This window comes from Eptatretus burgeri, chromosome 9, assembly GCF_056783735.1.
Source record: "Eptatretus burgeri isolate ZD-2024b chromosome 9, Ebu_testis_v1, whole genome shotgun sequence".
NCBI classification, from domain to species: domain Eukaryota; kingdom Metazoa; phylum Chordata; class Myxini; order Myxiniformes; family Myxinidae; genus Eptatretus; species Eptatretus burgeri.
The window spans coordinates 56320490-56332989 of NC_140969.1; the positions used below are offsets into that span (position 1 = coordinate 56320490).

The window sequence follows — 12500 nt, forward strand, 5'->3', positions numbered from 1 at the left end:
TCGCGGCACTGGTATTGGAGAGCGGGACAACAGGCTCTCCTGTCTCCGGCTAAATTCACGGGAATCGGTCCAGGGGTGAGAGAAGCGACCCCCGATTCCCTCCAAATTACGAGCGAGCAAATTAACCCTTTAGGAGAAGCAAGATGGCGTCTCAAGGCGAGCGGGTGCCGGGTGGATTAGGTATGTGTAATAGTAATGTAGAATCCATGGTCCAGGATGGAATCCCCGCGCAGGAAATGTTGATTGTGCAGGAACACGGACTCGCCCAACTGAACCCAGGGCCCGAGGTGGGTGCGGCAGCGGCCGCAGTGTATGACACCTCCCCCCCCCTCTCCACCAAAACCCTTCCCCAACCCTTGCCGAAACGGCTCAGCTGAGTGCATCCAACATGGCCCAGCTATGCGCCATGCTGGCGGCAATGAACGAAAAGATGAATGCGAAAATGATCGAAAAGATGGAAGCGAATATGAAAAACGAAATGAAAGGCATGAACGAACAAATGAACGAAAAGATGGATACAAATACAAATGAAGTGAAAACGACGATGGATGCGAATACACAGCAAATGAGGGAAGAAATGAAAAAGCTGCGGGGTGAGACGCAGAACATGGGCCGATGCCTGCAGGCGGGCATGAAGGCCGTGACAAAGGAAATAATAGTTGAGACAAGGGAGGTAAAGGGTGAAGAGTTGGGAGAGACACGGGAGATAGAAAAAATAGAGGAAAGACTACACGAGGAAGACGGGGTAAGTGACGCACACACACACACAGAGGTAGTGGAGGATAGTGAGGGTGAGCTGGCGGACTGGGTAGAGACCCGGTGCGAGCACCTGGGTGGCCTCCTCCAGGAACGAGGGGAGGGAGTCTGCCCCCTTGAGGTGAGTCACGACCAGGTGAGTTCGGTCGTGCTTCGCGAGGTTGAGGGGACGAGTGCTGCGGACGGGTGCACGGAAAGCTTGGGGGGTGTAGAGGCCCCGGAGACCCTTGTGAGGACACGAATCCCCAGTGTGGTTGTCCCTGTGTGTGTGGTGCAAGGTGTGAGTGCGGCACCGTGTGTGGAAGCGACCGCGTGTGTGAGTGGTGTGGTGGCGATGGTGCCAGAGTGCGTGCTTCCCAGCACGCCGAGTGTGGATGAGGCACCGTGCGTGAGTGTCGCCATGTGTGTGAATGAGGCACCGCGGGTGAGTGCCCCCGCGTGTGTGGATGGGGCACCGTGTGTGAGTGAGGCCGTGTGTGTGGATGAAACGGCCAGTGTGGATGAGGCACGGAGTGCGAGTGAGGCACCGCGGGTGAGTGCCCCCGCACGCGTGAGTGAACGGCCGTGTGCAAGGTCGCTGTGTGCCAGGGAGGCCGTGTGTGTGAATGAGGCACCGCGGGTGAGTGCCCTCGCGTGTGTGAGTGAGGCACGGTGTATGAGTGAGGCACGAGTGAGTGGAAGGCCGCGAGTGCTTGGAGCCACGTGTGCGAATGAGGCACGCGTGAGTGAACGGCCGTATGCAAGGGAGACCGTGTGTGTGAGAGAGCGGTATGTGAGGGAGATGTCGGTTGGCATGCGGGAGCACGCAGCCGCGTCTCCCGGTGTGAGTTTGATGGAGTGGACTGTGTGCGTCGTAACACGCAGGTGTGCGTGGGTTGAATGGCGACGACGACGACGACAGATGAAAGAAAGCCGAGTAGCGGCTGTAGTTGTTTCGCGGACCGTGCCGGGTTCACCCAGCAGTGAGCACGCGGTTCGTGCTGTGCAACGCACGAGACCACCACGTGCTCGCTTGCGAGAGTGAAGTCCCGGTCCGGAAACGCACGCGGTGGATTTGCCGATCCCGCGGACGGACAAAGTTTAGGCAGGTAAATGGATTTGGACCGGACGGGTTCTCCACGCGATCGTGTGTGTTAAGCTCCAACGGGCAAAGCACATGTGTTCGCGTGGGAAACCCCTCGAGACGTGGGGCTTGTGTTTTTTTTGCGCACGGTGACGTCATGGCTGCACGTGTGGTTGGAATCCGGCAGGAGGGGAATCTCTGCCGGATGGCACCGTCCAAGGAGGGACGAGGAACACGTGCAGCTGCATGACGTCACGGGCAGGTGCAAAGTGCGCGAGCTCTGAGTTGCCGCGCAGGTGCTGCGCATGGAAAAAAAAAAAAGCAAGCCTCACTTTCGGGTGTACAGGATTCCTGGGCAAGGGGTGAAAGACCCCCTTACCTGGGCACAGGATGGAAACTAGTTAGGGGGAAGGGTTAGCTTAGTTAGACCGACTTCATGGGGCAGGGGTAAGTCCTCATGGAGTCCGTGGAATGGATTAGTTAGAGGGACTGTCGCGAGATTTAGGTTGGGAAATAAAATGGGATTATTTTGAGAACAGTGACAGACTTGTGAATGTGTAGAGGGGACGTAGCTGAGCTACGTCGTGTTAAAAGGAACGTGCTATAGTGTAAGGGACGACGTGGGAGCACGAGTTAGTTAGGGGAGGTAGTTAGAAGGATGGCAGAGTTCAGTGGTGTGTGTGTTGAAGAGTTGGTGAGTTGTGAGGTGAGTACTTGTTGAGTGAGTGAGGCCAGCGGGTCTGTGTGTGTGGAGTGAATGGGGAATGCATGGTGCGATGAGTGATTGGGGGGAGGAGTGACTCCCGCCCAAGGGACCCCGGGGTCAGTGTAGAGTGAGTTAGCTGGGTTAGTCAAATTGAAAAATGGAGGTCGTTTTGCTGTTGGTGGGAAAGTAGGCTCGAGACCCATTTGGAGGGGTGCAGGAGCCCTGTTGACGGGCTTGGGAGCGTGGCTGCGAAAGGTGAGTATCTCTGAGTGGGTACCCCGGGCACCAGGCTAGTCGGCCGCGGTAGGCCAAGGGCCCATGGGGGGCCGGGATAGAGTAGTGGGCACGGGTGCGCCTGCTTGGTGCGGGGGCCGGCGCCATTAGCCGCGTGGGCAGTGTTGTGGGCACGGGTGACCCTCGGAAAGGGGCCCGGGAGGCCGGCCTGCCACGTGTGCGTTTCAGGGGAGGTGCCATGGGGGGCACTCCCCGGTGTTAGGGAGCTGGTAGGCTCGGAGGCAGTGTAGTGCCCGGGGGTGCCATAGCGGGAGATTCGGCAGAGGGTCGTGCCTGCCAAAGGGAGCCACGTGTCCCAGCCAGGAGACCGTGTGAGGGCACGGAGAGAAAATTGGGGGGCGAGGCCCGAAATTGTGAGGACACCAACACAGGCGACGGGAATCTGGGTTGTTAGAACCAATAGTTTAAGCGAGAGGTGCTTGTTGAAAGCCCCGGGGTAGTTTAACAGTTAAATGGTTAGGGTAGATTAGGAGATGTACCCCTCCGCACCATCCATCCCCTCGCTGTCGTTGTGGGCCGCTGGACCCACTTTGGTTATAGAGCGCCGAACTCTGGGGAGGCCATTCTGAGGCTTCGTTGGGCCTCGACACAGGACGTTAGCTCTCCCTTATTCCCCTCCGGGAAGGGAACGTAGGGGTTGGGAGTAGGCTAGGTGACAGGATAGGTTAGCCGAACGAGGACGATAAAGGGGGTTAGGGGACGATTTATAGTGGGGGAGTAAAAATAAAAACAACAAAAAAAAATAAGTTGGGGCTAAATTGGGGTTTGACAAATTAAGGGAGTGGGTATGTACAGTGACAGGCAAAGGCGATAGGTTGGGAGGGAGACAGGTAGGTAGGTCCGAGCCCGCCTTCCGAGTGGCCAGCACCACCGCACTCCCTCCACCAACCTCCACTGAAGGGCAAGAGCTGGCCAACTTCATCGGCTGGCCGTGTTTTGCTTCAAGGCGGAGGCCGGCCAACTTCATCGGCAGCTGTGTGCTGCAAGGCCTGTGCCGGCCTGTTCATCTGCTGGCTGTTTTTCTTCGAGGCCTGTGCCGGCCAGTTCTTCTGCGGGCTGTGTTTGCCTGCAGCGGCCTTCTTCTGCGGGCTGTGTTTGCCTGCTGCCTTTGCCATGCCATGCCCACTGCCCATGTTCACCAGCCCCGTTCAATTTTGCTTTGCCCCCCCCCCCCTGTTCATTGCCATGTGCGCCAGGATCGTAAAAGCAACAGTTTGCAAGCTGCGAGAACTGCCCCGTTGGCAGCTACAACACGGGCCTGCAGTGGCGGCCCGTGCACCGTGTTTGTATCCATGCATCCATTCGTTGTGTTCATTGCGTGTGCCACTTGAGCTGGCACGGAGACTGCGTTGTGCAGCCCAAGCACCGTTGTGGTTCACTGAGTTCAGTTCAAAAGGGAAGGCCTTGGACTGCGTGTGAGCAGCCAGCCACGTTCCCTGTCACCTGCATTGTTTTGAGCCAGAGACTGCATGCGGGCAGCCTGGCTCCCTGCTAACTGCTTTCTTTTGCAGAGTTCAATGATCCTGGGCCATGGTTTAGTGTAAGATTTGTAAGTTAAGGTAAGATGTACTGTACATATGAGTGCGCCCCCGGCATGTTTGTCTTAGCGCCGGCAATTTTATTTAAGTCGTCCGTGTGAGTGAGTTTGTTTAGATAGTTACGCAGCCCTCAGGTTATTTATTTTGGGGACACGAATACCATGAATGTCGCACTCAGGGATCCGTAGGTAAAGTGTACTAGGGGAAAACTACACATGATGGCACACGAAAATTTGACGACTCGGGACGAGTCTGTAAAAAGGGAAGGGGGTAGTGTTGTGGTTACCAGATTCGCAAACCACCATTCAGGTCCCTTAGGTGAGGTATCTCGGTAAGTGCATGTATAGTTAGGCCCAAACCCGTTGTCTAGTGGGAATACATGTCATTTATGCGAGCTGCGACTCTTTAGGATAGCCGTTTTTCTTTTACTATCTTTATTTTGGACCAATCGCCACCATCACAACCACAACAACAACCACCAACCACAACGCCGCTTCACCACAACCGCCATGACCTTTACCGTCACAACTCGCCACCATCGCATCACCGTCATCTCGCGCCACTCATGGGCACCGATGCTGGACTCGTGTAGGGCGCACGTTGAACAGCGTGTACAAAATCACGGATTTTCTGCTTCAAAAACGGATCAAAAACGACACACGCCCACTTTTTGCCGTCCAATCGGTGAGCGAGGGGCGATTTGGCCCCGCCTCCAGAACGATCGATATATGCAAATTTGTGGATCAAAAAGCCTTCACGCCCACTTTTTCTCGGGCCAATGGGGAGTGAGGTGAAAGGTCAAAGGGAGGGGGTCAAAGGCGAAGTTACGGGGGGATAAAAGGATGGTGTTCGTCAGTCAGAAGAAGTCGCAGAACGAAAACGAGAACGGAAGAAGTCTGGAGCCCGAAGCCTGCAGTGGCTGGAGAAGCTAAAGAGAGTCGCAAAGGAGTCAGAGGAGAGTCGCAAACAAGAAGGGTCGGAGAGTCAAGAAGAGGAGAGTCGGAAGCAGAGGGTCAAGACTTCGCGGGCGGTGGAGCTGCTCGTCGTGTGCGTTGGAGTCGGAACGGAGGGGACGGAGCTGTGGAAAGGCGGCGACACCAGACGAGGGGGTGCTCGCGTCGTGCAGGAAGCTGCACCCGAGGGAGGCCGGCAGCGCGACCTGGCCGAGGTGGAGACGCACACCAGGGATAATAAAGATCCTCTATACCCCGAGCATCAGCAACCCCCTCCTGTTTCCCCCCGCGCTGAGATAGTGCGACCAAGGGGGCCCCGTTCCCACCCCCAGCCAGGCACTGTCCACGAGGCCCGCGGGTTGCGGGGCCATCGCCGCTCCGCGTCTCATCACCAGACGGGTAGGCCCGACCCGGTCTCGGCCTCAGGCCTGCCCCATTCTTGGGGGATTTCTTTTCCTTGGTTTTGGGTATGTGTTGTCGGCGCCGTCTGTGAAGTAGAATTGTATAAGTGTTGCCGTGTGCTCGGTAGTCGGTATTAGCTCTGCACTGTGTTTTCACTTTTATGTTTGCTTTTTGTGTAAATTGAATTGTGGTTTTTTTTTTGTGTGCATTTGGTGGAATTGTATTTGTGTGCTTTCCGTTCGTCGCGAATAAATGTGCTTTATTGTTAAACTGTTCTCCCGCTTCGCTTCGTCTTTTCCTCCATTGAATCCCCATCTTGCTTCACGTAAAGGGTTGGTAGTGGGCTGAATACGCCCGATAATTAATCGAACCGTCGAGGTCGACGATAACACCGCTCGGTTATTCTGATAGTACGGAACGGGTCGCTTAAGTGGCCCGTGTCCGAAGTCGACCTGCGGCGAGGTGCGATCGCCCGGTCTACCCTCCGCGTGGGTACTTAAGTAGGTCGAATTTGGCGAGCAACCCTATCCCACGCGGGGGCTGATTGGCTCGATCGCGGTGAGACCGAAAGGTCCACCCGTGACTGGTTCCCGGCGTTAGTCCGAGAGGGTCACGACTGGATTGTCCGTCCGGTGGGCGACGTGCCGCGATTCGAGTTACGTGGCCGTCGCACGCCGGCGGGCGCGAAGACCGCAACAATATATATATATATATATATATATATATATATATATATATATATATATATATATATATATATATATATATACATACACATACACATACATACATACATGTGAAAGAGCAGATTGAGGCAATCTTTTGTTGTCAAGGGTTACAATTCTGAATGGGTTAGCCACCTCAGGACATTCATCTCAGGGTGTGCGAATTTGTAATTTATTTTAGGATGTGAAAAATGATGCACCTTCTCTTCTCAAAAGGATATTTAACATACACCAACTAATGTTTGCAGATGAGAAACCCAGGTTAATATTCACTTGAGGAATGGCAGACAAATAGATGATGCTGCACTCACTCTGCATGTGAAACCCCATATTGACAGCTTTCAATGGGCTGAGATTTGAACCCAGCTTCGATAACTCAAGGGCAGTTATGCATACCTCTGGGTTATCCTGCTAGCTCAAGAGGGACAGGTACAATTAAAAGGGGAAGATTTGCCAGGTGAGACAGGAAATGACGTTGATGGTGCAAACCGTGCATCACCTTCCTCTGACAGGTTGTAACTCGCAGATATCCCATCGGTGTCCGTCACGGTGCAGGAGTACTGTCCTGCATCATCCAGTGTGGCATTGTTGAAGCAAAGCTTTGCCCTGAAAGAACAAAATAACCACCCAAAACACAATTAACTTATTTCATTTCAGCTTAAAATAAGTATCGCAAAACAGTTCTCAATTAAACCATGATGCTGGTCATCAAAATCCATGACAATGTTTATAGTTCACCAACATGTCATGCAGATTGCATTGACCGACGTCATTTGACCTTGATGTTGAGTGTCTCCATGCTCTTTAGTCAGCAGTAATGGAAATCATGACACAGACTCGTGCACACGAGTTTAATTTCTTCTCTGTAGCGATACATTCCCTGAGATATTGAAAGATGTTATGCAATTCACTGAAGCTGCTCTTTGAAGCAGCGATTGACTTTGACTGAGGCTTTAACTGAAATGACAAACCAAATATGACTTGTGGATAACGTGTGAAGTCACACTGAACAAACGGAAAATTTTGGCTCTGTCTGGTGAGACTTTTTGCTGACTGGGATGTGAATCAGGGATCACACAATTAACTCCATCATAGAAACAAGCTGATATAAAAATTCTGATCTGATCTCACATTGGAGACAAATTTGCTTACCATTTAGTTAGCCTGATTTGACAACAGTGGCATTTATAAACCAGGAAGGGTCTTAATTAACCATGCATATACAGAGTGGTATGGGTGGGGGGGGGGGGATATACAGAGCTGGTGTCTCATTGAATATATAATTTGGCCAGGGTACTTGTCAAATTGTTTCGTGTGTGTGGATTTTTTTACATCCACAATGAAGACAAGATAGACAGTCTAATGAAGCCTCCAAATGATGATGTGCTTGCTTCTTGATGTAACACACGTTGCTGGCAATATATCAAATGGACACCCAATGCATCCATTCAATATGCATTTATGGATGGACCACTTTAACAAGACCCCAAGTAAATCCTATGCATTCTCCTTTCCTCTCATTCTTTGTCTTTGGCCTTTCCCTTCCCCAAAAGGTACCCTGCTCCCCCCCCCTTCCAATCCCCATTGAGCCGCAACCCACTGTCAACCTTCCTGACTCACCCATCCTTCCCATTTTCCATATCTTCTCCATCTTCTTCCATTTCGCAATTCGCTTTCCTCCTGTCCTCCTCTCTGTGCTGTTGACTTCATACTGAAACAGGACCAGGTTGCCTGTAAGGGACCTGTGATGCGCTGGAGATAAACTCCGAGAATGCCTGAGTATGGAGATGAAGTCAAACGCATGCGTACAAAGCCGCACCGTGCAGTTGTTAATTAATTAATTGGGTTGAGCCCCAGAATTATGGTGCATTTTCTGTTCAATGAGCAATTTGATTACTGAAGATGGAAGTGTGAATCACATCTCAAAAACAACAGCAACTCGGTGTAAAAATATAGCAATTTAAGAGTATGAGGGATGGGGAAACAGCAAAGGAATTGATGAAGACCAGACAAGATGGCAACGATGCATGACGACGGCACCTATAATCTAAAAAAGTTTTTTTCCCGCAATAAGCATGTTGGGAGAGAGGAGGCTCCAGGAGCTGAGAGGGCTGTTATAAATATGTTGGTTGTTTGGTTTTGGGACAAGAGAAATTGTCCGAAATTTTTGCATCAATTTCTAAAAGTTGAAGCGTGTGTATGTGTGCGTGTGTGCATGTGTGTGTGTGCATGTTTATATAATCACTGTGGCCACGAGCTTTGCATTACCAGGAAACGATAGGAAATCAAAACCTCTGTCTCATCCATGGATATCTGTCATATTTCCTTTATTTTCACGAGTCCAATTTTCATTCAGGAACAGTACAGTTCTGGTTAACCATTTAGAAACTGCCACTCCTTCATATATATATATATACATATATATATATATATATATATATATATATATATATATATATATATATATATATATATATATATATATATATATACATATATATATATATATATATATATATGTATATATATATATATATATATATATATATATATATATATATTTGTACCGAGAGGCGCCGTTCTTCTTCTTCCTTCCCCCCTCCGAACCAGCCCCCGCCCAGCGCTCTGACAGAGTCAGTCAACGAGACGTGTCAGCAACCCATTGGCAGAGAGCGGCTGCAAGCTTGAAGGATGGACCAATCACGTATCCCGGGGGCGGTCCAGAAGAGCGAGCCCCAAGAAGGCAAGGGAGAAACTGCTAGTGTCGAGTGAGAGATCGACTTTATGAGGAGGTCAGACAGGTTCATCCGGAGTCCAGTCACGGAGCCTCTGACTGTCCTTACTCACTGCACGGTTCGACACGTCTTGTGATCCCATCGATTCGCCTGCGGAGCCCAACACCCAGATTTGACCTGGTCTGGTGAACAGGCCAGGCCTGGATTTGTATACCGGACCTTGTGAGAAACCAGCTGGAACATACCATAGATCTTTCGCTCTTGTGCCGTCGACCTTACGGGGGCTGAACGCACCGCGGCTGCGTGCGTGAGCGGTGCAACAAAAGGAGTGAGTCACCGCCATCTTGCCATGCGGCGTGCTCGAGCACTCAAATCTGTTGATATCGGCTTCTCACGAGCCGCGTTCGTGCCTTCGACACTTTTCCTCTCGTCCATGAGGCACTACCAAGTCCTCCGTGTCTTGTCTGCATGTTGTCTAAGGTTTATCTCGCTAGGGCCTCCTTCGAAACCCGTATCCGTAGCTCCCGAGTTTAGAGTGGGTTATAGATGAATGATAACGTTCATGAATGCTTTGCTTGTGTTGTGTTTCCCCGATGTGTCCCAAATAAATCTGGCCGATTCATATGAAAGTTACCGCCTTGAGTTTATTTGTGCCGTGCTGAGGAACAATCCGCTGGATTTGTATTTAAAACCAAATGGGCTACGGACTGGCAGACTTTGCTCGGTCTCTGACAAACCGAGTCTGTTACCAGGATCTATTTCCCCAAGTGGTAAGGCCCAGGTGTACTTTGGTATCGCGATCCGAGGCACGTGACCCGAGACCTGTGCCGAACTAGCTGGTGTTATAACCCCGGAGAGGGCGGTGCTGTTAAGTGACGCCGAATTTTCAACATTTGGCTGTCAAGAGTAGGGTGCGAATCCCTCCACCGCCGAATCCATAACAAGGGTTTCTCCCCATGCCATTTGTAGATTCCCCATTGACATTTTGGAAATATTGCCCACCTCACTTCTATTGGGGTCAGCTGTAGTAAGTTTTTTGCCCAAGTCCTTCACAAACCCGCAATGCATGCCTGACATTCCACTGAAGGTGTCACAGAAATGTGGAATTTATTGGTTCATGATTTGGCACTCACCATTTCCACATATTCTCTTTGCTTTGGGGCTCTCTCCCCGACAAAGTACAGGTCCCTCCCTCACGAATGTATGCGTGTGCGTGTGCGTGTACGTACATATTGTTGCGGTTCTATAAAACCACATGCTTCCAAGCAATGGCACACAACATACAGTGATCCCCAGACAGTGATTTCATTAATATTCATATAGTTAATCCTCCTCTTATGTTTAGTGAGTAATTGGGAAGGATGCATTGTGTGAGACTCGTAGTTAGGCCCAATATATATATATATATATATATATATATATATATATATATATATATATATATATATATATATATATATATATATATATATATATATATATATATATATATATATATATATATATATATATATATATATGTAGACCACAAGGCGAAAACCAGAGATGTCACTTTTTATAAATTTCATGGTTATTGCACCTGCCAATAGTTGGCAACATAAGGTTTCCTCTCACAATATTACTTTAACAAATAACCAGGGGTGTCACATAATTTATATGGTATAAAATTTAGCCGTACAATGAAAAAACAAGTGTTGTCAAAGCTGAACAAGTAGAAACCCAGAGTTGTCAGAACTTTACTCCTAGTTACCTCCCTTTCATTCATGTTAACTGTTCCACCATAATATTCAGAGTTGAGAAACTAAAAAATGAAAGGTTGTAAAACTTTCACAGCATAAACTCTGAGCACTACAATAACCTATTTGGTTATATCATGGGCTCCGTAGTTGGTGCATATCGTGGTTCAAGCCTGGTCAAACCTTTATTGTGACTTTTATGGGACCCACGCCGTGGCTTAATGGTTAGCGCGTCTGAGTACCCATCCTCATTCGATGTACCTACCGCCCAATCAACCTGCTTAGGTATATGAGGGAGTCACATGAGGTGACTTCGGCTATTGCGGGGGTGGTTTATCCTTGGTTTCCTCCCGGTTTTCCATCATATTAAGAAGTACGGAGTAAGAAATGGAGAATCCGTCATCATATAAGTGAAATACCCTTGAGTATGGCGTTGAACACCAATCAAACAAAAAAAAAAACAATGACCGTTTAATGTTGAAAAAAATAATCTGTGATCACCAGTCATGTAATGTATGCTAAGAACCAACAAGCATGAATTTGCTTCACATCCTGGGTTAAAATTGCATGGCAATTATTAAACAAGGGAATAACCAGTGATGTCAGTTTGCAACATTGATTCGTTCTTTGCTCTTAAATTAAATAACACAGAAGCTTGGCAAATGCTACATGCTTAATTTGATCGGCCAATGAGCACTCTTCCATTTAGTGGAAAAGAAATCTATATGACAGTTATTAAACAGTCCACCAAAGTCTTGAAACTTTGTTTTTCAGTTTCTTCAAAATTGACTTATCCTGACATCTCTGGTTTTCCCCTTGTGGTCTTCATATATATCTCTTCAATCCTCACTCTGACCTCAAATTTAACCCTTTCTTTCTAGCCATTAGACAAAACATGTATGCATACAAGCATGCACGCCACTCAATAGCATCTTTAGCAGGCATGCTGCGTGTGCCTCCCATGTGTTTGGTTACAAGCATCTCTGGCATCTTCGTGCTGCGTGTGCCTCCCATGTGTTTGGTTACCAGCATCTCTGGCATCTTCGTGCTGCGTGTGCCTCCCATGTGTTTGGTTACAAGCATCTCTGGCATCTTCGTGCTGCGTGTGCCTCCCATGTGTTTGGTTACAAGCATCTCTGGCATCTTCGTGCTGCGTGTGCCTCCCGTGTGTCCGTTTACCAACATCTCTGCCAACAATGCATCATTCCTCAGGAGTTTGTGTGCCATGATCCATACAGATATGCATGCCAGTTCTCAACCGACAACTCAACTCAATCCTCATCTCGCTCTACGAACCCCACTATCTTCACTGCAACCGCCTCCCACACACGAGGAAAATACTCTCACGACCATGAACACTTAAACCTCACTGTAATTCGTCATTCTACTGCAAGCACTACACAACGCCGGCCATTACCCTGGGCACCGCATGGTGACCAACTGCTCTACAGGCACCACAATTACCACCACATTTCACTGGTACGTCCCACGTGAGCGTCCTGCTCGATCATCATCATAACTGCCCTCACACAGTCATCAAACGATGGTGAAACCTCAAGGGACGAGAAGCGGACGCGTGAAGGGTGATTCAA

The 12500-nt window shown here is 49.4% G+C and overlaps 1 protein-coding gene across 4 annotated transcripts in view; it reads right to left on the reverse strand.

The window, feature by feature from the left end:
* LOC147020159 (myomesin-1-like) overlaps positions 1 to 12500 on the reverse strand; it is a 218611-nt gene that overhangs the window by 54997 nt on the left and 151114 nt on the right. For all 4 annotated transcript variants that reach the window (XM_085895203.1, XM_085895202.1, XM_085895201.1 and 1 more), the window contains one exon: positions 6937 to 7043. In XM_085895203.1, coding sequence (XP_085751329.1) covers positions 6937 to 7043 — 107 coding nt within the window. The remainder of the gene's footprint in view (positions 1 to 6936; positions 7044 to 12500) is intronic.